General features: G+C 36.6%; 1 protein-coding gene across 1 annotated transcript in view; it reads right to left on the bottom strand.

The window, feature by feature from the left end:
• Positions 1-26,929, bottom strand: part of LOC103462905 (protein kinase C-binding protein NELL1) — a 236,769-nt gene that overhangs the window by 172,612 nt on the left and 37,228 nt on the right. The window contains exon 5 of the mRNA XM_008405946.2: positions 15,440-15,610. Within this exon, the coding sequence (XP_008404168.1) occupies positions 15,440-15,610 (171 nt within the window). The remainder of the gene's footprint in view (positions 1-15,439; positions 15,611-26,929) is intronic.

Below are 26,929 nucleotides of genomic sequence, written 5' to 3'. Positions count from 1 at the left end.
GTACTTTCCCCCCAGAACYGTATCTCAAGCCCAAACCCTGCTAATGCCAACAATGTCAAGGTTACGGAAGGCATCGTGCGGCATTGCTAACCTGATTTCAACTCATTATTATTCTTTGAGCCTAACCCTTCTCTTGGCAGGGGCATTGCCAGGTAATGAAGTAATGAATGGCTGCTGCTCTGCTGAGCGGTGCTGGCTCTGCCCTTCACAGGAAATTAAAACGTTACACCTGAATTCCTCATTCGGGGTATGGTTTCAAATTGTTCATGCATGGTTTGACCACGACCTGTGTCACTACATTTTATCACATTTATATTAAAACATCATTTCATTTTACTGAACAGCAAAACATATAGGGAGGCGAGCTGACATTTTATCTGATGAAGTTCAGTGTCTTTACAAATCTGTCRTTAATCTAATGTACCATTCTACTATAACAGCCTTTTTCTTATCATAATGATAGTGCTGGCCGGGCTCATGAGCTGCTTAGTAGGAAGGGGAAAAAGAAATGTACCTTCCAGCTGACTGGGTTTTTTAATGAGCAAAGTAAAAATGTCATTTTCTGGCTGCTGGATACAAAAGCACCACAAGTGGATTCTTGAAGGTGGAGAGCTAACATATACCATTTTTCATTAGTGAAATGTTAAAAAAAAAACATAAACACACTGAACTTCACACTAGAGCATGAAACAGCATCACTATCATTTCTYAGTTGCACATTTACATGTGATGCCATYTTTAAAAKAGCTTCATTTCTCATCACAATGTTCATGAAATAGTAAAAAGACTCATCACAAAAAAGAAAAAGTAGTTGATAAAAAATCCATGTAAGGAGGCCCCATTTAACTTTTAAATATATTCTCTAAATCCGGGATGTCCAAAATGTGGCCTGGGGGCCATTTGTGGCCCTTGGAGTGATTTTGTGTGGCCCCAAACTGTGATTCAAGAATTATACAAATTTGTCTCTTAATCAGGAAAAATTGGAAAAATGTTAAGTATAACAAAAGTTTTATAACCAATTTTTTTATAAGAAGTGGAACTGTTTATGTAAACTTTTACTGAAAAGTTGACTTTGCTGCATCTGAATCAGCTTTTATTTAATTTATTAAACTTTGCCAACTATAACAAGTGTTTTGACAGAAAGTGACTCAAATATTTTCAAACCCAAAAGAATTTAAAAAACTAAATAAAATACAGAAAATATACAAAATCATTTCAAGATCTTTGGATCTCCAATGAATAATATCAATTTTCTACAAAAAACAAACAATCAACTTTGATTGGTTGATTTTATTTTAATCTCTTTTTTCCTTTTTTTTGTTGATTTTTTCCCACGTGACAAAATGTTTGGTCAACCCTGCATTAAATTGTACAACTACGATCAGATATTGTCAAAATCACAATTTTCTTTTGTAATATTCCAGGGAACAAGTTAATCATTTTCTCAGTTCAGACARTTTCTGTGAAAACCTCAACATCTAAAACCTTTTTTGYTATGAAGYTTTCCAATAGTATCCCTCYAATTTGCTTTATGTATCATCTAATGCTTTTGAGTTTGTTTATAAATCATTGCATTAAATTTAACTTAAACATCCCAACTGGAAAAAAAWATTTTAAACTTCAACATTTGCTTCATTTAAATTGATTAAATATTCCTAATTGACTTTAATGATGTTTGTCTCCTTTTTATGTCAACTTAGGCTTTTTAGGTCTCAAAGTTCACATAAGAGCAAATCAAAGAATATTTTGGTTATTTGCTTATTTTTTTWTAAGTATCACCAGGGTAGACATTCCTTTGAACTCATGCATGATTTACACATCATGCACAATTTATTGCAACAGAAATCAAAACTGATCAACTTTTTTAAAAGCTTATTAGAAAAGCATTTAGCTCAACTACAGAGAGAAGGAGAAAGAAAAATCAAGGTCAAAACAGGCAACAATTTCAAAAAATTGAAAGCAGGTCTTTATATAATAAAGCACACACAGATGCAATGTGATCTGTGGAAATGCGTTCAGGGTAGCAACGTGCAAGAGGGAGTTGAAGGTTTAAGAGGAAAAAGAAAAACACTGGCTGTTGGCAGTTCATTGCTAATGAAACCCATAACAACCCCTCTTTGAGCCACAAATGTGGCCTGTTTGGCTATAACTACGTCTTAAACATTAATGTCCCCRGATGATTTATGGGCCAAATGAGGTGAATAATGTGGATCTGTATGCATTGTTAGCAAAGCTCCTGGTGAATTCAGGCCACGTAAAGTCTACTGCAATAACACGTTGTTATGCGGAACCTGAATCTGCTACTCTAATATGGATGAACCCGGTATCCACTGGCCTCTATCCATAATTATAGAACAAAAATATTACACATATAACTGCACTTTCCAGAAGGAGAAGAAGAGGGCACAAAACATATAGTATGAAATATCACCTCCTTATTGCTCTGACTGAAAATACCTTTAATGAACTCTGTGATTAATTGCGATGGCCGCTAGTTAGGCATAAAATTACTGGATGCCGCAGAGATCGCCCGGATGCAAACATTGGTTTACTAAAGCGCATGGCCATCTGTGCCAAACAAAACTGTGTGATTTTCACCAGGTAGTTGAAGCACTAATATCCCACMAAAAAATCACCTCGAAACAGAGCTTACACTGTTGTCTAACTGCTCATCGAATGAGCCCTCACACCATTAGACAGAGAGAGAAACATCACATTAAGAATATTTACTCAGACAGAGGTTTGGCAGAGGCTGCATTGGCAGGAAAGACAAAAGCTGATTACATAATCCTCTGATTGCAGACATTGTAACTGTGTAATACAGTGGATGGACAGCGCAAAACTAATGTAACCTTTATAGCTTTTCAGTTGTAAAAACAAAAGGCTAAAAATAGTCATTARGCTGCAGCCTGACAGGAAAACTCAAACCTAATTGATCAAATCTATCAAAGACTTCTCACTCTGAAAGCACTCAGGTTCTGGTGGGTGGGGATGTGTGTCACTCAAACAAAGAGGGACTCAGATAGAAACAAACACTGTTATCACAGTTTCAAGCAGTCAACTTCTTCTTCTTCTTCTTCTTGTTCCTGCAGCTGAGAAAGTCCTCACAAACTCCACATGATGTAGGTAAAGTCTGGACTTTGCCACCTGTCCCCTCAGCAAGAAAAACTTAGACATGACTTTAAAACGACATCCCTCCTACTGAGGAACCAAAGACTCTATAACAAGGGTGAACAAGTCTCTTCCTTAAGGACTAGTGTCCTACATGTGTTGGGWGTTTCCAAGCTCCAATATAAATTATTTAAAACATAGATGACATGGTGTAAGAAAAGAAAAAGTTTCAGTTTGATCTGTGGGAGCAGATCTGAATAAATAYACAGYCCACAGACCCCCAGGGGCTGGGATTGCCCCTCTCTGCTCTACATAGGCTTCCTTAGAGCTAACAAGTAAAGGGTGGCTAATTTTGACTTTATATGGAGGTTATGTGCACTAGACTGTTAGTAGAGATTTGTCCATCACATGAAAGCTTGTACAATCAAAAGGTCAAATGATACATTAGTTATCCAAGTCATCATGACAAGATATTCCAGAAATGCATTTGTTCCAAATAGTGAGGTAATGAAAACRCACCTCAGTCCTTAGACAGGCTTGATATGCACATTTCCAAACATGTAATCTTTTGACTCTGGATTAATGTTATTTATAAATCTATTCATTTTTTTCCCCACAAGCTAAATTCTGTTACAGGTTGCAGGATCATGAGACAAAGGTTGCCAGTCCATCAAAGTTTTTCTTGTTTTTCTAAGCAAACCAGGCAAACAACTTTGCAACAACGTACTCGTATGTAAGGGTTGTTTCATCATCAGCTACCCTGAACCTCTGACTGCTTATTGAAGCAAGAACATCAGGGGAACCAATCCATTTAGAGAGAAAAACAAAGTGAGAACAGAACCTCCCTTCATATTCCTGTAGCAGTAGAAACAAAGTGCCAACCATTCAAGATCTTCATGAGTTAAAATKTATGTTTGGGGAAAAAAAATTACACATTTCCTAATAAAACCTTGAGTTATTAGAAAAATATTTCAAATTGAAAATGATTTGTGGTTGTAATGTGATATAATGTAAAATAACTGAAGGGGAATAAATATTTCCTGTATAAAACYAGTAAATTTAACTTTTTCTCTGGTTTATGATTTCTGACAAACTATTTTACTTGAACTAATTATTTTACTTGTCATTTTTTGCTTATTGCCTCGTTACTCATGCTCTTRTCAAGCAGGTGTTATACATATACATTATACTTGGTTTTAGTTTAATATTTTTAGCGTTGGAATAAATAATACATTGAACTATTAAAAAAAATTTTACAAGTTTTTACACCACGTTTGTTAAGCTCGTTTTTACTATTTTTTTATTCTCTGCATTTACAAAATAGGCATTTWAAAATATTTTAAAATGCCTATTTATTGCATATTATTTTCCATTTTGGACACTTCCTCTTATTTCTACATGTTTCCATGTACATTTCTCCTTGAGGACAAGTTGAGAACTTTGCATTGTTTGTTGAAAACGTACTGGATCAAACATTCAGGAGCTAAAACTGAAGTAATATGTTCATAACATCCAAACCTTTGAGGCTTCATTACCTTTCTGTTTATGAACACATCATAATATTCTCTCTTTCATTGTGCTTGGATCAGGACAAAGACAGGTCTTGTAAATGAGCTAGATAGCATGATAATTTCTAACCTGTTTCCATGACAACATAAAAAAGACACTTGTTTTAAAAGAGACTTAAAGAGAAAACTAACCTTGTGATAGGAGTTGTTACCCAACTATAATTGTATTTTTAATGTCTCTAAAAGGCAAGATAGTAAAATAAAGGGTCTGTTTTGTCCCAGTTTGTTTTTCAGTGTTCTCTTAAGTTGCACTAGTGTGCAAAATGGCAACCTAATCTGCTAAATCCAAGGAGAAAAATCTAAAACACAATGTGCATATTGAAAACAATTGAAATTAGCAATTAGTGTAATGTAATACCCTCTTTATCACCCACTAGAAAATGATATTTAAGGTTGTGCATCTACGAAAAGTCTCACTTTAGCCTATTCTGCATTTTCATGATATTAAAATAATGAATAAGAAGCTCTGATGACTTGCTTTTTGTTATTGGTTACTTTTGTTTGAGCATATTTGTGTTCTGCACCCCTAAAGGAGAAGCCTTTAAGGAGAAACAACTTACTTTCAACTCGGTGCTCCTTGAAGGTTGACTTTCATATCACATCTAAAGATCACACATGCAGAGGCCTGGCAGCGCTGGGTACCAAATAGGAAGAGACACCAGAGAGAAGCACAAAAAACAGCAGCAGGAGCTAAAAATTTAAGGCTGCAGCAAAGGCTTCTGGGAAACGCCAACCACTCTGCTAATAAAATGACCTTCAAGTAATGGACAGCAACATGGTGAACAGATGGAGCAATTAACTCCAACTAACTATTCCCTTCCAAAACAAAAAGGATAATCTGAGTGTGTGAACAGCTTCCAGGTTTCCAAGAGGGGAAATGTAGAGATTTCAATGACATATTACAGTTCTGTGGGCATTTGACCTTGTCTTTGCAGCATTATAACCACCAGCAATAACCGACACAATGTGTGTGTGGGAGGAAAATGACCTACAAGTTATGCACCAGGAAAATACATTTGAAATGACAGGTGTGTGTGAGGGGGGAAAAGAAAAAAATTATTCTGTATGACGGAGCATAGTACAGCCATTTTCACACTCTGCAAATTGAGCATGAAATGTTAGTTCATTTGAGTATATGTCATTATTTCTGAATGTGTGGGTTGTTTACTGATATGAACCCAAAATGCTCTGGGAAGAAAGAAGCAGAGAGAGAGAGAGAGAGAGAGAGAGAGAGAGAGAGAGAGAGAGAGAAATTAGGTTATCATTTGGACAGGTAAACAGTTTTTTTCTCTGCATGAAGAACAGAGAGAACAGGATTTTTAAAAATCTTTCTATTGATTAAATTTTCTGGGAATTTCTTTGTATGAAGCATGAAAAACAAAGCTTATGTATTCTGACTCATATTTGAGGGCTCTTTCAGAACAAGGCAGAACGTTTTGATGCAGCATGTTGGTCTCAACAGTGCAACTTTGTTAAAGAGTAACATTCATTTACCAGAAACTAAGGCCGCTCTGTATCACCTACGCATCATTTTGCCTAAAATCTCCATATTGTTTTAGAACAATGTGTACTTTGGCAACAGCACAGCAGTGTGTTGATGTGTTTTTTAATATTTAGTGTATTCTGTTATGAGTGTTCTGCAAAATACCATGACTGATTGTGTTCAGATTTGTTGTCTTCCCAGAATTTAAAACTTCTAAAAAAAACAGATCAATTTTGTCAATGTTGTATACTAGTTTCGTTAAATAATAAAACTGACTAAAATTCCAGTCACTTTTACTCTGATTCCCTTTTAAAAGCTAGAAAATGTCAAAGTTCTCACAAAGAAACTTTAAAAATATTGGTTAACAACTAATAAAGTTTATGATTTACGTGTGAGACCAGTAAACAGCACCATCTTTAGTTAAATATTTATTTTTCCAATTAATGATGAGCCTTTTTAAACCGTACAAACACAACCACCAAAAGGTCAGGTTCAAATAAACTGAGTCTGTCGATATTCCCTGTATAAAATAATAAGGTCTCTGGATTTTTGCACACTTACTCTTTAAATAATATCTGAAATCTCATTTACTGAGGAACTATTCTGTGTTGAAGCAAACAACGAATTAAATACACAGCATTAAATATTTCATTGCTCCTGCATGCTTAGGATTTTGCCAGTGATCACTCAGAAGACATCAACATTTAAACACCCAACTATCAATACTTAATAAGGATCGAAATAAGGAAAAACAATATTATTGACTGCAACATATGGCAACAATGTGCAAACAGTTATCCCCGAGTTTGTATTTTAGCTTCACGGAAATTCAGATTAAAAGAATTGTAATATTGTTTGGTAACAATTCAGAGTAACACTTTATTAGAAGAGGTTTGCATAAGACTGACACTGCACTGTCATAAATATGACATAACACCTGTTATGAACATGAAGTCGTCTTCATGAATGTTTGTCATGAAGTGTCATTTGGTAAATTATGACACTTTAGATGCAAGTTGTAAAGGAACTTTGCATTAAAAGTGACATTATTTACTGAATGACTTCATGACAGTCATAAATATTCATGATGATGACTTCAGCTTCATCACAGTTATGCTATGTTTATGAYAGTATCATGTCAGTCTTATACACTTCAAATAAAATGCAACCCAATTCAGTTTTTACACGGTGGAACTGCTTTAATCAGATTTTAATCCGAGTTTGAAAACATCAYTTCCTGTGATACGTCCCACTGGCTTCATGTAAGAACCAGGTGAAAATCACAGGCATGAAACAAGTGAATTAGCTCAGATGTACAAAAAGTTAAAAGGGGCAATAACATGAAATTCAGTTTTGCCACACTTGTAATAAAACTACCATTTAGTAGAGCACTGTAGCCGATTGGTCATTTACTACGGTGGCAAATAAAAAAGGAAAATAATCTTCATGAATGCGCTGATGAGTTCAGAGGCAAGCCACATTAATCAACGAAAAAGAGAAACATAATTACAGGCAGAGATTGAATGGTGTCRGATAAGATGAGCATGAATCCAGAGGAGAAAAGAGGACCAGACAGTACACACACAGGTACATAATTAGTCATGTCTGGGATGAAACACCGAGGTCAGGAGGTTCCAACTACGATGCCTCCCCCGAGCAATCTGGATCCATTACTGGAATATTTGATTTCAGGTCACTTCCATGTGGCGCTTAGAGCAAACAATGGAAAAGCAAGCAATTTGCGACAGTAGAAGGTGATGTCTGGCTTTTGACTTGTGTTTCAGAAACAACTTAATTTGTAGATAGTTTATGATATCAAACTCAAACTTGACTTTGTGGGATTTTAGTTAGAGTGTCCTGGAAATGTCTTACAGTTTCCCTTGAGCTAGAACGAGAGCTGCAAGTGGAAAATCTGAYTATGTTGGAACAGTGACATAAGAGCTAATTGCAWTTACTTAAAGACAGAGATGAGAAGTGTAGAAACAGTTAGAAATGCCTAAGCAGCTTCCGGTTTGCATTAAGTTTAAATGAGATGATTAATGTCAGACTATGAACCTGATAAGTTTTATATTTAAATAATCACACCACAATCTAATTAACTATCTAATGCAGAGGTGATGACAGCTTAAAGACTAATACCATTTCCACAAAGCCCTATTACATTCACATGACCTGAGTCTATTATGTCGCCTCCTTGCTGTGATTAAACCACAAGCTGGAAAATTGTTGTGTGACCAAAATAAAGATAGTAGGAGTATTATGTGCAACAGGTAGCACATAACCACTTAACTAAACTACTGAAGTGAATTTACTGGCATTTGCGGTCTTTAAAAATGAGATGTTCCAGCAAAGACTCTGACTCAGACKTATCTGAAAAAGGAGGATTTAATTTCAAACAAGCCCATGATACAGATCTGTGCACCGATCTCCGGAGAATCAAAGCTGACAGAAAAATTCTCCAAGAACTGTGAACACCGGCTTGCTTTTGTAACCTTCCAGATCACACCATGCAATACAAATCCCCAACACATTGCTCTAACTTTAGGCACAGGCAGACATGCACTGTCTCTATTTACAGCCTGTAGCTTCAGGTTGGATAGTTRTCATGTGTTGTTCTATTTCATCGAGCGAAAAAGGAAGAAAAAAATGAAAGGAATTCAATTTAAACCAAGCTAGCATTTTAACAAACATTTTTTTTTTTCAGCAAATGAAAACAGAAACTTGTAAAAGCTAAGTTAACYCACCACATGAGCAAAAGCATAGAATAAGATGGCCAGAGGTGAAACAAAAGGCTGCAGAACTAACAAACATGTTAAAGAGAAAAGGCTGCCTTACAATGTTCTTCATGACTTTACCAGAACATCTTAATGTCATTCTAAAGCATGTGCTTTAAACAATACATRAATATCCTGAATTTCACCTTCAGGTTTAGTGTAAAATGCCTGCAGTCCAAGCAGTTTTGCATGCACAATTTGGAGGTGTCTGCACCTGACCCCTGCTGGACACTAAAAGAAGTTCAAGAGGCACTAAACCTTAAATATGAGGAACATGAGGCGTGTGCTGGATGTGCAATGTTCTTTTCAGCTGCTAGGTGAGATTAATTTGATAGTGGCGGGATTGATAAGCTGCTCAAGAAATTTGGATAATTGCCATTTGTAGTTCTAGTCAGTCATGAAGACAGCTCCGAGATCATGCAAAGATAATTCTTAACATTGTAATTAATTAATCATAACAAAACTCAGATATTAAACAGCAAAACAGACAAGTTGAGCAATTATCAGAAAGATATCTCAAACTGTATTAAAWCCAGGGAAATGGATGCGTTTTTAAAAGAGATTTAAAACGTTGAATCAAAAATRTATGTCTACTATCTGAAGTTCAGAGGAACTTGTGCTTTTTAAGCTGTTGCTCCAAAACTTTCGGAGGTTTCGGGACAACCAAAAGCATCTGATCGGATGATTTCAGTGCCCGGGAAGGAACATAAGGTTCAAGTAACTCAAAGATATGGAGGTGCAATCCATGTAGGCCTTTATAAGTGAACGAGAATTTTAAAATGATTTGGCGACACACATGGAGCCAGTGAAGAGAGGATAACGCCAGTGAAATGTGTTCAAACCTACGAGTTCCTGATGACAGTAGCTGCAGCATCCTGAACAAGCTGCAGCCGTGAAAGGGAGACCTTACTGACCTCAGCATAAAGCGCATTACAATAACCAAGTTGGGCTGTAATGAAGRCATGAACTATTTTCTCAAGGTCAGGTCTGACCAAGATGGGCTGAAGTTTAGCAGAGGAGATCTGCAGTGTTGTGTGAATCTAAGTTACAATCTAGAAAACATGTTTTATTATGATCAGTCATGGTTTCCAAATAATTTATCTGTAACTACCCTTCAGTTTTACCMTAAAGTGCACATTTTCCATCACTTCACTTCATTTTAGAGCGTTTATCTTTCCTATTGTTTTTATGGTACATGACAGGCTTTGTCTCAACTAAAGGCCTTACTGGGCACATGCAGCATCTCCTTACACATGTTTTTACCTGTGCCATGTTTTTTCAAGATGGCTGTCAGGCAGATAGCCGCAAAATGTCCATGAACTCTCCTGTTTCTGATCCACCTTCAGTTTAAGTCAACATCCCAACCCCGGGGTAAGAGTCCCTCACTTACGCACAGAGACTCTCAAATCACACACAAACAAAATGACAGCAACACGGTGAAGGTAAATGCCTGAGGGTTTTGTGTCAAAAGCAACAAATAGGAGGCAGAGACATCCTAAAAAATGGAAGATGTCACCATTTCTTTAGTTTCTAATCAACTGATTTCAAATCTTCTGACAGAGAATTGCATGATCAGAATGAACAACCGAAAACCTGCTACTACTTCAGTGTTTCATTTCTTTCTAGATTACATTGGTAGGAGAAAACGACTAAATACATGCTGGGAGATGCACTCAAGCATTACTACATTACTTACTGCAAAAACATGGAGTCCTCTATAAAAAAATACACATTTTAAAATGTAGGACTTTGAGGATGATAATAAAGCGCGATACTGTGCAGATATAACCCAGAATGCCCTGAGCTAACCTTCACAAGCAGCTTCACACGGCCTGCAGACAGGATTGCAGGTTTCTCGCTGAAGGAAAATGACTCATCTTAAAACCTGCTTTATATTTCTTTAACATTCAAAATGACAACTTTACTGATACCCAGCACCTGTTTCCACACGTTATGCTGGTAAAAACACCAACCTGTTTTTACCAACAGGTTGCACCTGTTTGGTCTGACTCTTTTCTATTTAACCTTGACTGAACCAAACAACAGAAAACTGAGGTTGGAAATCAGTTCAGGTCACAACAACAGACACAGCACATGAATAATGCATGCATGTAGATTTAGGGTAAGTTTTCAATATTTAAATTTTAATATATCAAACTATTAAGAACCAAAATGTGTCAAAATTTCCAATCCACATGGCATCAAGAGGTCAAATGGGGGCAGAATGGTCAATCAAACGAGACTCCAATATGTTCACATGTGCTGGAATTAATCTGGTGAGACAGGCTTTTTAAAATGCAGCAGAGTTTGCAGCTCATTTTAAGCAGAAGGAGCAGCATATTTAAATGGCTTTATTCCCAGTCCTGTGCCGTCTTTGGGAATAGATAAAAGGAATAATTCGTCAGAGCAAAGACCATAACTTTCTGTACTTTCATAAAGGATGTAGGTCTGTAAAATAATGGGAGCAGACCAAGAATAGATTCATAATAGAGGATATGCCAGTGCTTAAACTCAAGACTACTAAGCACAAGAATGCAAATTTCAGTGGATCATGGGGTTTAATAAATGCATGTTTTACAGTTTATCTGCAAAAACTGCAAATTCAGCTCAATAAACAGTTCTGGAAAAGAAACAAACACCTTAAATCGGCTTATAACAAAACCTTTTTGATCAATCTGTGTCTTTCCTGTAAAGTACAGAAATCTTCCTGCTGATTTGCCTGTTATTTAAATTACAAAGTCTGAAAAGCTAATACTTGTGAGCAGCAATGACTGACATTTATTTAAAGTTTCTATACTTAATTTAACAGCAGAGTGACTCCTAATTAAACCTGATTATATCAGTAAATATCCCACAAACTTTAATTTGTCTAGTAAACATAAGTCTGCACAGCATGATTTATGCTTGGAGTTACCGTCAAAAAAAGGATGTTGTTCATATGCATTGAGTCTCCTGAAAACTTTATAGAATCACCTTATGCTGAAATTACAGCTGCTACTTTTTTCATGTGCATAGCTTATTTCTACCTCTACAGACATAACAGATAAATTTAATTTCTTTTAATACAAGCTGAAGATCAGTTTGATTGGACAAAGAGAAAATACTGCCCATTTCCTTCCGCTTCACAGTTGTGTCTAGTTTGTGTTCTTCTGTCAGACCATCTACCAAATCTACCAATGTTCCTGTAAGAGGAAACTTTGAAATGCTCTTGGGGTTTGAACCCTGCACCGTAACTCAACACTAAATAGATAGTCACTGTGACGATTAGGAGAAAAATCATTGGTCAGCAAACYTTAAACAAAGTCTTTGTGTCCTAAATCAATACAGTGTAGTTAGAGGAACAGGCCAATTACAATTTCAAGGCTGATGTATCCGACAACTTGCTTTAAAGAAGGGTWCATTAAAGTGAGTTTTAYCAGGATACAACTGGCTGTTTTTCTCTCCCTGTTCTTTTTGCAAAACTTTTGCAAAATTAACTTGGCTGCTGAACTCGGGAACCTGGGGAAAAGACTGAGAGCAGCTGTCAAGCTTTCAATGGGATGATTAATCAACCTCAACAAAAATCAWAACCTGGAAACTTCCAACTCGAGGACGTCAACAGTCTTTAGTCTGTAACCTTTCACATAGTTTAAAGGGATTGATGCTGTGCTTTTATACAGTAACTATTGGTCTATTTTACTTATTAAAGGGTCGAAATCAGAAAATCAGAATTCATTTTAAATCTTTTGAGCATAAACATGTCCTCCTTTGATCAGCTGACAGTAGCTCAGCAAAATATAGTGAGGTGATAATTTTGCCTTCATAAGTATACAATGTGTAAATATTTCCATGACCTAACAGATGGACCACTTTGACAGAGTGGCTATAAAATGTAYGCAGGCCTTCTGCTATGACAGAGTGAAATATGAAAATGTTTACTGGCAGGGGGAGAAAACAGTGTTGTGTTTCCATTGACCATATAATTGTGTAAATTGGAAGGATGAAAATAAATTTGATTAATGGAAACACGGAAAAAATTTCAGGTTTTCTGATCAAATATATTTTCTCATCTGCATCRAACTTTGTGTATTTCACAAATGAAATACAATGGAAAAATGTTTTTGCATCATACGAGTCATGTGATCAACAACCGAATGTTACTACTGGCAGGAACGACAAAGAAGATGACAGGAAGTGGTTGGATGAAGATGGGGCGGAGCTTTTTTAACGATTATCTCATATGCGATTTTAATTGTGCTTAGTATTTAATGAAAACAACGCAATTGCAAAATTGTGTGGTTTCGACATTAACAATAAATTTTGTGCACATTGGTAATGGAAACGCAGGTACTGTCCTGAAAGATGAAAAGGTATTGTGACTTGAGTTACTCTGGAAACAGCCGAAATGCATTTTTTGCACTTCTACTAAAACTCATGGAGAATATGGACAGACAGATGTAAGATCTGAGACCAGACTGGCTGCCAGCAAGGTGGTGAGTCGTAATGTCAGACCTGTAAAACTGGCAGAAGTTGGCCAAGTCTGCTGTCATCTGCTTTACTTTGATCTGACAGGGAAAGCCTCACAGATCAGCCCACATAAAGGCTTTAATTTCCTGTGCATGTATCGGTAATATGAATGAGATGGTGAATGGARTCTGACATCGTTTGGTGCTGAAAGTCCAGTGAATCTTTAAAAATGTTCTCCACTGAGGTGTTTTTTTATCCATCATTTTTATATGTGCTGACAAAAGCAAGGACTAAACTCCCACTCTTTTTGTCTAAAGCGCTGTGCTTCCTTAGAGCTGATCAGCGGGAATTAGGGTGACAGAAATCTCTGAATGTCGCAGAAAAATGTCGTCACTGACCTTACCTTCGATTCAACTTACAAAAGRACTGTGTAGAAGTTTCTTGCAACCAGTCTCAAGCAAATAATAAAACAMTAATACTTTATGTTTGGGCAAACCAACTAGATACTAAATGAAAGATTTTTGGTTACCATTTTATAGGTACAAAGTGTCTTTAGTCYTTTTTATCATTCAACACTGCAAGACATACAAATGGTGAATATTGAATCCTTATGCAACCATATTAGCTTGTAACAGGGCACAACATTATTACAAGCAGAAAGAACAATATTGCATAATACATTAATTTMATTTTAGGTGGTATTTCACTGTAAGACACTTTTAAGGAAAGTTTTATAGCCGTCATTTATGGAAATCTTTAAGATTCGAGGCAGTTTGGATATTTTYCTGATTCCTCCTGTAAAATATTCATGCAGCTGTGAGTATTTTAGTTGTGTTTTGTAAAAAGGGCAGAAGTCTGAAAGTTTTGCCAGTATCTTTGGGTGCTCAGGGTGAGGAGCATTTCATGAACTTACTGAACCCATATCTACAGTGTGAGCCGACAGCAGGGCGAAGGCATGCAGACAATGAAGTTTCAGCAAAATATGATGAAATAAAAAAATAAAGTGCATATGCATGGCAAAATAGCAGCAAGGAGGTCTGYATGTACCCCGGCAGAGTTCTAATATGCAGATAAAACACAGCGCACTGGCATAACAGAGCGAGACTCAGTAAAAATGTGTTCAAATGTAAAATTTATAAACAGACTCAGAGATTTCACTTTGAACAGTTAAGCTCTGTTTCAACCCCTACATTCAAACCACTGACAGCCAAAACCATGTGAGAATAAGCACCAAAGCAACCCATTCAATCACACAGTGAACTGCCTCCACTCTCCTCTAAAGAAGAGTGCAGACAAAAAAAAAAAAAAAGGTTTTATTTGTATTACAATTTTTGTTTGATTATTTGATGATCTGTTCTCCTCAACACCCTGGTCCAATCTTCCTCCGTTCACCACACATAGATACCATCAATTCATTACAGATACTGTCTGGCTTGATAATTAATTCAGAAGACAATAGCCTCATGGATGTAAAAGACATCTGGAAAAAAATCAATAATATTGATAAATCATCCAGTGCATCATGGAGCTAAAGGTGACAGAGTATTTCTACGGTGATTTACACTCCCCCTTGATTGAACACATGTCCAGCAGCTGGATGGAAAGAGAAAATGGGAAACTAGACCTTCCTAACTCTCAAATAGAGATGTGAGGATCGAGTAAAACTGTCACAGATAAACTGCATATTTATAGATTAGCTCTGACAGAGTTTAATGTCCCTACTAGAGAGCTGGTGAGGCAATTATGCCTTTGTTAGCTCTCACATCTTAAAGGATCTGTGTCAGCTGAACATGTTGAACATGCAACACTCTGCAGAGATACAGAACGTTATATAAATATAGCGCCTCCCTCTCACATTCACTGTGTGCTAATTTGTCCTAGGACGCTTCCTCTTCAGCACCGTTAACAACCTGTCATTCTCACTGACACGCCAGCAAACAAATATTTACTTTGATAATCACAGACAGCTTATTAGATGTGTCAATTCAGAGGAGCGAGGTTTTTTAAATAATAAGCTTCCTTTGGTGGAAGCCATCATCTGTTCTGAGCGCCGTTACCTGTTGCAGTCGACGTGCAGCAGGAGGTGGGAGGTGCTGATGGTGAGGGCGATCTTGTGCCACTGTCCGTCAGCAAGCCGGTAGGGGAATGACTCGGATCGTGGTTTGCCCTTAAAGCGGTAGTGGTAGCGGATCTCCTCTCTCACACCGCTGCTTTCCAGCTCAAAGTAACTGCAGGGCCAGAAAAGAGATGACAAATCCTCAGTTTCTCAGTGTGCAAGGTCTTACTCTAAACCGATGCTCATTATTTCATTAACATCATTTCTGAATTATCTAAGCTCTGTATGGATGCACACAGKTAGATAGATTTAGATGATTATTTCTCCTTGAAAAGTAATATTAYTAACTGCTTAATGAGAGAGGAAAATTCTCTCAAGTTCTTATTTGTCTAAATGTTTTTATTCAAATCATAAAACATTCTCAGCATCTGTAGTGAGAAAAGTGATGCCTTAGTGGCAACGAAATAAAACCCAACATTTTTTTAGTAAAACTATACTGCTCAAAAAAATAAAGGGAACACTTAAACAACACAATACAACTCCAAGTAAATCAAACTTCTGTGAAATCAAACTGTCCACTTAGGAAGCAACACTGATTGACCCGACGAGGGTCACCGTTGTCAATCAGTGTTGCTTCCTAAGTGGACAGTTTGATTTCACAGAAGTTTGATTTACTTGGARTTGTATTGTGTTGTTTAAGTATTCCCTTTATTTTTTTGAGCAGTGTACATCAAAACTAAATCAAATAATAATTTGTGGAAATGGCAAAGAAAAAGAAAAGAGTTGAATAAGGTGAAAACATTAATTCAGTAACTCCATAAGTTTCATTTYGCCAGAGTAAAATATCGTTGCAAGTATTGGTCCAATAGTAATAAACAACAAAGGCATTTTTTTTTTTTTGTTTCACAAAAGCAGACAAATCATTCCAGTGCAAYGGAGCATCACATGGTCATTGTAAATAGAAAAAAGGAGTAAATCTGGAAATKTATAAGTTTCAAAAGTTGAAAATTATYGACTTTTTCTAGAAAATTTCTGAGATTAGCTAATTTTCTGCTTTTTGCTGCTCYACATTTACGMATTGCATTTTAGTGACACTGCAGCTGCACGACTTTTGGCTCTGGTTGCACAATGTGGTCCTTCCACTGCAGCATCATCATCCATGATGAATTAGAAGCTGGATAATCGCTGTGAGCTGCAGACGAGGAGCCTCAGGCAAACAGCCCTGACATTTTAGCTTCCCRGTGGCTATAAATGACCTGCAAACAGAAACCTTTATCCAGTTTGAACAAAGAAAAAAATCCCCTTGTAAAGACATACTTCCATGTTATGTAACCTGAACTGTAAGATTCCAGAAAATCCATTCATCCGCATCTCCTTTTTCTATTCACATATCATTGCAGGATCACAGGAGCATAAAACATAATACTTCAACTGATAAAAAAGCAAAAGAAAAAATAGGTGGCAGTGATTTTAAGTCTGGGTTGTACAATATCCAGACTTCCCAGCCAGCAGCAATTAGTGTTTGCTAATTGCTGCTGGCTAGTCTGAAGGATCTGAGTGGGGGAGTCCCAGTAGAGCGCTGAGCTGTGAGGCAGAAACTCTGAAACTGCAGGTCAGGCGGACCTAGGTCCACCCAAGCATTTTGCAGAGCTGGATGGTTGCCATGGAGATTAGAGGATTTCTCAAACATGTATGAAAGAATCAAGGCAACACTCCATGTATGTTGTTAAGGGAAAAAAGACACTTATTTGATCAATATATAAAAGATAAACTTTCCTTTCATTCAGTTTTTAAGAGATTTTATTTACACCTTTGTTMCCCGCTTTTACTGGATTTACTTGTGGTTTTAATTTTTTTTATAAGTCGTCTACCATACAAGTCCAAAACCAAACAGGAGTGGCAACAAGCACATTGCATGTTGTACATTCTTGTCAACTCRAACCGTTCTGCTCAGCTAATGACGGCACATCAACCCCCCACAAAGCAGGCTCTGTWAACGCTAAAACAATTATTACACACTAAATTAACAAGGAAATGTTTTTCCACAACATCCAATCCCATTTGCATGAATAAACGAGTGGCGGCTTCCTCACATATCTGTGTGAGAGAGGAAGAGAGAGAAGTGGAATCGGCGCATCTATGACCAGCCAGTTCGGCAGTCTTTATACAGCATGTCATCACTCTGAAATTAAATGAATACATCACTCTGTGCCTGTGCTGGGCACCGACCTGACACCCCATCTTCATCATGCTCCCGGAGCCAGAGTCGCTGATACTTGTCAGCTGGAGAAGAATAATTTGCATCGAACGAGGAGCAAAATGAGAGCGAGAGCTCTCCAGCTTCGCCTCTCCCACTGATGGAAGCCTCCTCAGGGCTTCAAGAGACCCGGAATCACCGAATGAGCAGAAACACTGTTATCCTGATTTGACTCATGAAATAATCATCAAAGACATTAACTCCACTCCACAGCTAGTGTTTATTTTATGAACTATTTAATGGTAGCTATTGTATGCCTGTGTTACAGAACAGTTAATGAGAGGGGGTGGAGAGCTGCAGACTATTGGCAGGAAATAAGTTTATTATGAATATCTCAGTCTGATGGACACAAAAATTTGGCTTGCCTCCTTTGRAGCTTTTTTCTAYGCAAAATATAAAAAATGAGCCTTATCTGTTTCCACAGGCTTTCTTTTATTGATGATCCTTTCATAAGCAGCATTGTGAGAAGCTGTTATACTAATGGCATCTGCATGGATYTGAAATACTCCAACTGTGAGCATCTACAGCTTTCAGAATAAGAAAAATAATGTTTGCATGTCAAACAAATAAAAGAAATGGCTGCCAGTGTTGATGAAGGGAATGTTGTGATGTGAAAATTAAACTATTGTGGAAGTCTCTGCAGGGAAACAAAAGAAAAAAAAAACAAAACACTACAGAAAATAATAATCATTTATTGCACAATTTAGCTAAAACATTTTCAATTTGTAAAAACGTSAAGTTTTATGATAAGATAATTGAATGGGTGGGTTAGTGTCTGTGTGCAGTTAAGGGACCAAAACAAGCATTTACAAATCAGAGTAAAAAAYTTTATATCAATTTCCAAATGCCAGAGCAAATATTTGCAGCACTATGGCAAAATGTAACTGTTGCCAACCAATCAGTGTTTTAAAAAAGTATGAGTCACTATTGAACATGATTTGTAGGTGATGCATGGCCACAATATCACAACCTGCAAGAAAAATGCAAGAATTGCCTGAGCAACCGTTGGTGCACGATGCTGTTCCTAGACAACCAAAAAATATCCAGGAGTGGATGTGGAGGTCTGAATTTTAATCAGTTAGATTAGGGTTAAGTATTGAATATTTTAAGCATATATTATCACCTCACTGTGTAAAGTAGAAGGTTAAGATAAACTAACAATATTTGGAGGTACTGAAAATAAAGAAAATCACCCACATCTGAGCCGTTATATAACTTTTACAGTTTAGAGCTCATTTGCACTGCAATGTCCAAAAGATCCATTTATGAGTCACTAAGTGAAAAACCTTTCAAATTCTTAAAAGCTTATAATATTAGAGAACCTWAAAAGCTCCTAATTTGATGAAAGCATGTTATATGCTTTTATGAATTGATCATCATTTTCTTTTTCACTAGATTTGTTTGAGGTTAGTCACTTGGAGAAGTTCTACTTTTACCATTTCTAATAAGGATCCACAATTTGGTCTGGTTTCCACAAACATCTAGCAGCAAAGCACTATTAGAGCYATTATTTTCACTATTAGAAGAAAATAATCCTCCAATCTACKGAAAATATCTTACACTTGCCAGATAAATGCAGTTGCAGCTCATTTCTGCTATCCTCTGGGAACAAAATGCCTATTCTGAAATTTCTATTGCCCATGAAGACATGTTATCAAATCACAGTTAACTAAGGAAGCAAAGCTAAAATAAGAGCATGTTAGCGTAACATAATTTGTCTTTTATTGCCATTATTGGTAAATTAAACACACTGTACAAACCCACAGTACACAAAATGTATCAAAATGCACTCATGAACCAGGAAATGGTTATAAATAAATATAAAATTATTTTCTGCAATGTATTTGTATGGAAAAAACTCAGATAAATGTTTTCTCATTAAACATTTTCCTTTCCAACAATGCAAACAGCAAATAAGTTGCTGCTGGTCATCATTTCTTAAACCAAAACTCCAGCAGACATTACCTCCTGTAATACATTTTAGAGATTTGTTCCACTTTTGTTCCTTCTATTATAAACCACAATCTATAATTTTGCAAGAATATTTCTCTGAGTGAAAACAATAAAATTGTGGTTTTGAATTAGATTTACCTGTTTAAAATATACTATTTCTATTTCCTATGTTTTGGTGATGTAGTAGCAAGGTCATAAAATGTCACACTACTCAAAACCAGCAAACATTTACATATAGGACAGTTTAAGAAACATGTTTTCAAAGTAGTATGACTTTGCTCTGTCCATATGCCGTACCAGAAGTTAGGACAAATATATATTTACTAATTCACAAAGTTTTAGTGTTTTACTGTAATGCAGCACTCTTACTGGCTAGTGATTCTTTTTATGAAATACATTTAGGAGCAATTACATTTTATGTTGACGTAAAGACCCAACATCAGTATAATAAAGTGACTAATGACTGCAGCGTTAAATACCTTTCATCTAATCTCCATAAATCCCATCTCTACTTGTCACTTCACAATTTGAATTATAGCCTCAAATCTGCAACTTCACCTGCGTTTCATCAACAAGCCTTTCAAGCTGCAGCCGATCAGGGTTGTAATATTTTTGGTGTTTTTCATTATGGTTCAGTTTTATTTTGTTGTGATTTTTTTTGCTTTTGTCAACAGTTAATCAGTTACAGTTTTACGTTTTCAGGCTTGATGTTTATTTTGCGATTATTGATGGGTGATCGTCTCAACAGATCAGTAATTTAGGTAACTTGAGTGTCTTCTCTATTAATATTCTGTCAGAGTTGGAGTGTGAGTCTTCTTATTTTTATTTAACTCATGTGGAAGCACACCGAATTCTGCAGCACATCTAAATGTTACGGTTGTCAAAGTCAAGTTAGCTTAGCAGACCTGCTGCCCACTTCCTCGATTCTGTCCTTAATTAAAACGTCTCACTGACCAGTAAAATGTGATACCTTTGGATCTTGTTATTCAGTTGTCATAGCAAAGCCACCGTTTCCCCTTTTCTTTTACATATATATTGCACATGCATTTAAGATTTATGGTGTTATGTTGACAAATGTACAGCTAAAACCAAAAGTAGTCATCAGCGAGCAGCTTTTTTGGGATCTTGCTCGTTTGACGTTTCTATACATTTAATAATTTATAATGTGATAACTGGAGACGATCCAAAGCACTGAGTATTAAGCAAACAAAGAGAGTCACATGATGGCACACCGTTTCCTGAAATGAAGGTTTTGGGCAGAAGGCAGGGTTCAGGCATTTTGCGCGACAGCTCGGAGAAGAAGCTGCTTTGGTGACGAGTGGTCTTCATCAAAATGCAGGGGCATCATCAGTAAGAGAAAAGTTTTGGAAATGAATGCCTGCCTCAGAGTGCTGGACTAGCTGTATATCATCCCGTCCTTTTCCCTCACCTCCAGTGTCACGCAGCTATTTTATGGTGGGTAGCTGACAGCCAATTATCTGCTCAATAGGGAGGGTCAGCCCTCTCAGGCTCATCTCTGGCATAGGAGAAGGAAATAAGGCAGATACTGCAACGGCAAAACAGACGCCTGTAGATAATGGCCTGGAAAACCTGACTGGGTTTGCACACAAGGATTACAATTTAGTTGTCACAGGTTTGGCTGTCCTTGATTCAGGTTCTCGCAATGCTGGGAAGGTATTAGCAGGTAGGTGCAACTTCCACAAGTGACCACAGCTTGAGGTATATGGATCAATTTGCAGGAGAAAATCAATTCTCATTTTCACCGTTTGGACTGTGTTAAGTGGTTCATTATCAGCAGAAAAGTATTGTATGAGAGAGACCCCCTTTGGTGTGGGCTTTATGGCTGAGTCAGGTTCAAATGGTCAGAGTCAGGGGGATCATTATATTATATCAGCGCAGGGCAAATAAACATTTATCCACACAAAACTCCAAATATTGGTTCAGAAGTTGATTAAATGCATTTTTGATTACAATTTCTCCAACTTTAAATAATTACATATTAATCTGACCAGGTCAGTTTGCATGGAAAATGTTCAAATTTAAGATTTTGACATATTTAGAGGCTTACACAAATTTCTGCAGAAACAGCCTCACACAAATGCAAATAAGTGTCTGACTCTTGAATGGATTCCTGAGGTATACTGCTAATCTGAAGATCTGCCTACACTGAACTATGATGACGTATTAGGGTCATTGTTCATAAAAATAAATCAGCCAAAAAAACCTTTTCAGATTCATCTCAAAGTTTCTAGAAAAAGGTAAGACATTTCTGAGCTCAAAAATGTAAAATATTTGCAGAAAACTCACWAATTTTGATATTAATCACATACATTTTCTAGAAAAAACTTGGAAATTTACTGATACTTAAATGTTTTCCTTTAATGGCTGAAAGGATCCCTAGTAACTGATAAACCATTTCAGCCAGATATGWTGGATTATTATCAATGCTCATTATTTTCAGCGCAAGAAGGATCAATTATTAAGTGATTGTTTTGTTTTATATGTTTCTGCATGTTAGAGTTCTAACATGCAGAAACATGTTAGACATGTACAAACAAAGAACAGTGATGGTGTCGGGACATGAACTGTGGTGAAGTTTCACCTCAATCACCAGCAACTACCAAGGAACATGAAACTCTGTAAAACAATTATTGCCTGGACAAGCAGCTACAGCTTAATGTTAGATTTCTTCTTGACCCTTTAATGTTAGAGCTCAAATTAATCTGGCTGCTTGTTCATCAGAGAACTGATCATCAGGAACCAAACAGCCCGAGGAGGAGGACGGTTTCCAGACTTTAAAACAGATTATGAGTTCATTTAAGACCAAACCAGTGTTTATTTTAGAGGTGCAACTATTATTTAGTCATCAAATAATCTATTGGTTATTCTGACAATAACCACATAAAAACATTCTACAGATTTTTCATTTAACCACAAGCTTTTTAATACAATGTTAGAAATACTTGAGTTTTTCCTAAAACTTACTTGCATTCAAAAGGTGTTTTTAGGTTATATGCAAAATGTATATTCCTTTTGTACAGTAAATAATATTTTTGGAGTTACTCCAGTTAATTAATTGGCTAAAAAGTTAGTTGACGATTGTGAAAAATCGATTAATCACAATCAATCCAATTAATCGTGTTATCCCCGTTTCAGTTTGATGTTTAATCTGGCAAAAGTAAGAGTTGTAATTCGGTTCTGCTTTGAGGTTTTCTTTGGACTTAATAGGCAACTAGGAGATCAAAAACAATTTGACAAACTTCTATGGAAAAAACTTAAAACTCCAATTTCAAGTGTTCTTGGCTAATAAGCACAAAATCCTCTCCATGTTTTCTGAATTGTACAAACTAACGTGATTCTAAATGCAAAAGTATGTTCTGTATTATGTTTTGTTGTTCTACAACTACAACATTCCCCTTAAAGAAATCACAGGAGTAATCCAGGGAGCAGCGTGTGGAAACTGATGCTAAGCTAAAGTTGAGAGGCTGCGCCGCTTCCCTCATCCCCACAGACCAGATCAGTCAGTCAGTGTCGATGCTGGCAGGCCGTCTCTCGCCAACGTTCAAACAAATTCTATCTGATGGTAGAGACATTTTGAAAAGCCACTTTCTGAAAGCAAACAAAGAAAGGTAGACAACCTCAATAAATGTGCTGGCAGCACCACCAACAGCAGTGAATATCTCCGGCCAAAACTGGTAAACTACAGAGGAAGTTGCAGGTTTGGCAGACAGGAGTCCCAATAAATTTTATTTTGTTCCATCTCATTGAGTTTTTACACACATGTTCTTTACAGTACAGTGCATGAAGAAAAAAAATCAAAATATATACTTAAAAAACCTTTTTTATTTATTTACAAAACAAAGAAAATCACAAAAAAAGTAAAAGCATGAGAAATCAATGCATACTTAATATTTCTGTTTGGTGATGTAATGTTCAAGATACATTAAACATGATTGTGCTGAATAATGTATATATTTCCAATATGTTTTCTAAGCTTCTACCAAGATGTTGACCACGAGCATCGCAAGTATTTAGGTGAATAAAAGAAAAGAAAAAAAAGATGGGTTGCTATCATCAGGATTTTTTTTTTTTTTTGCTTTAATGTAGGAGTGATAATATAAAAAAGTCCTGGTTTGCCAGGTTTGACTTTAATTAAGTGTAACTAACCCATGAAATCAATTGGGTTTTTTGCCAATAAGCCATCTGTCTAGATTATTTAAGGTTCTAACTTTATGTTTACATGCAATTTTTTTCGTTTTGTGCAAATTTGTTTAGATTTGCATTACTTTTCCTTAAACTGTCACAATAGTCAAAACAGTTTTCCACAAATAATTTGCAGTCCATTGACGAATCTGCAAATACTGAACTGTGCATAGACTGGGCTCTACGGACGGTTAATTAACTAAATCCACAAATTTAAGTTAAAAGCCTTTGTGAAAATAATTTCCCTCACGAAAAAGTAATATTTATTCATCAGTAGCTATTTACCAACATATTTAATAGACATCTTTTCTTCATGTATTAATGTCATGAGTGATAATAACTGATTTATTCCAACTTTATAAAGTTTCTGGTAATATTACCATGTTAAAAAGAACCGTTTTTAAAAATCAAAGCAGGATTTCCAATATTTCCATCCTCAAGTACTGAATGAGCTGCTGCTCTCTATGAAAATGCTGACTGATGTGTGAAAATTGTTAAGCTTTAATGTCTGCCAATTGAAAAATAATTTCGCCAACAGTGAAATACTTAGCTCTTCCTGCGCTCAAAAACTTTGCAACAAAGTACGGACAACGGAGTCCTTTCTCAGCATATTTCATTAAAGAGAATAACCTGTATTCTCTGTTGAATCGAGTGGCAAAGAAAGAAACGCGATTCTAGAGCTACAAAAGGGGCAGGCAAATGAACAGAGCAGCTGGATGAGCAGGCTGTGCATCTTTAGAGTCTGAGTGTTAAGGTGGGAAGACCAGCAGAGAGAGACTCGGCTTTGAGTTAGTTCATCACACAGCTTCTGCCACTTGCCGACAATGAAAGCGTTCCTGGGACCAGGAAAACTGCTGTCTAGGCAGAAATCCTCTTCTTTGTTGTATTCCACCAACTGGAGCAGCAATAAACCTTTCACCATGTTGCCTAGTGCTTGGCACAAAAAGACAAAAAAAAAAAAAAAAACACTTTTGCAATGACTTCAGAGAAACGTCTCCATTCAAAAGACATTTTTGCTTTGAGGGTGAGGAGAGAAGAAGCGCAGAGAGGAGGCTATTATCATATTGTGAAAACTCAGTTAGCAGAGGAGGTGGGTGGAAAGAAGGGTGGATTTGAATGTGCTGAGAGAAAGATGTAAGTAAGTAGCTATAAGACAGAGAGGGGACGTGTGATTGGATTTGGCTGAGTTGTAGAGCCGCTCTGGCTGTCGGGCAGCTGGCTGAATGGTGGGCTCCAGTTTTAATGGAAACGAATGGGCGCAGGCAGAGGACTCTAATAGGGCCTTCAGAGATGACTCAAGACTTCAGAGCAAATCTGCGGTCGCAAAGCAACGCAGGTCTGCTCAAAGCCAGTTGAGACTCTTCTCATCTCATGCAATTTAATTACTCCGCAGTACGGCGGTCTGTGTCACATGACAGCTCGCCTCAAAATAACTGCAGTCTGTTGCAACTTGGACAGATTTGAATCTGAATTTACAATCGTTTTAACACCCGACTACACAAAGTTTGAAGTGGAGACACAGATCATAAARCTGTAACATTGCAGCGGGTTTATAATGATTTATCAAAATTTTAAATGTCAAACCGCTCTAGGTTTAATCATGTTACAGAAGTCTCTCAGATCAACAATCCAAGGTAAAAAAAATGCCGTCCTACTCTTACCTTCTGCTTTCAACTGTGGTCACAAAGATTTCAATTAAAGCTGAACTATTGGATCAATCAACAAATCGATCTTCAGTGCAATTTCACAGCAAAATATTATTTAGCTCACCAGAAACAAGAACAGCACAGCAACACAAAAACATGCATTTAACATAGGATTAAACTTGATGTTGAGGTTCACTGAATTTGTGTTAATATAYCACCTGTCAACATTGTTGTTGACATTTACTGTCTATATATCCAAGAGAAACATTAATCCTAAGAGTGAAGCTAACAGCTAGTCAAACAGATCCCAGTTTTAGCTGATTTTGCTGATTTTTTTTATCCCAGTTTTGCTTGAATTTAAAGCAATTCAAGCAAAAAAAAAATATTAACATGCCTGGGATTCAACATTAGTAAATATATGGATAAAAAACGCTCCACAAAAGTGGCTTGTTGGACATTCTACAATGAATCCTAATACTTCCAGATAAAAATGATWWAAAAAACTTGTATGTTTAAAAAAAMMRAWKRRRWKRRRAAWKSMRGKTTTKSCMRKTTTTCAGTTCTTTCKTGAAATKTAATTTTAACTGAACGACACAAAGTACTGAAAWGATGTTTTATAGATCTATTTTTCAAGCTATTACATTAGAAACTATGAATTTTTCACCCACAAACAAACATCTCAGAAGAAAATGTATCCATTCTCCTTTTGMAAAACAGTTTGTCTTATTTTAAAAATAAAAACAGACATGAAATTGTGGCCATTTATAAATCTCAAATTATTTCCTATGGTGGTTATTTATCAAAACTTGACTATTTTTCTATAAATCAAGTAGAAATGTGACTAAAAAAAGTTTGATTTAGCTGAACTGAAGGCAAAAATGACTCTGGATTGTAAAGGTTGCAGAGCCTGGAAGCCTTTATTGGATCGGTTTGGTCCCTTTTCAGCGGCTGATCACTTCTTTGCACAAAAGTTAATGCCAAACACTAGAGCCTTATAAGATCCCTTAAAGAACATCAGAGTAGCAAAAATTTCTGATGAATCCTAAAACTTCCTACATTCTTGAAAACAGAGACTGCAGCTGACTGGGGATTGGTAAAGCCTGGACTTCTGCAAGTAACAGCTGCTGAAATAACATGACAAACTTAATAATGATGCTTCGAAAACGTTTGCACAGTTTATATCTTGATCCTCAAAGCATGACGTTCCCTTATACCTTGCAGCCTCTTGTATCAAGCTGCCCAATATCAGATRTTTAAACTAATTTGCTGGCATGCAAAGCTGAAAACTCAACATTTACTTGCATTTTTTTATGCACTATGGATCCATATTTTGTTTGCCATGTTTCCATGTTTGTTGTTGTGTACAGGATGTTTTTTTGGAATGCAACCTCTGGGCTGTGTGCAGCCAGCAACGAAAAGCAGAACGCACACA

Source organism: Poecilia reticulata, linkage group LG3 (assembly GCF_000633615.1).
Source record: "Poecilia reticulata strain Guanapo linkage group LG3, Guppy_female_1.0+MT, whole genome shotgun sequence".
NCBI classification, from domain to species: Eukaryota; Metazoa; Chordata; class Actinopteri; order Cyprinodontiformes; family Poeciliidae; genus Poecilia; species Poecilia reticulata.
The sequence above is the reverse complement of the archived record's forward strand: the minus strand, read 5'-3'. Positions and strand labels throughout refer to the sequence as shown.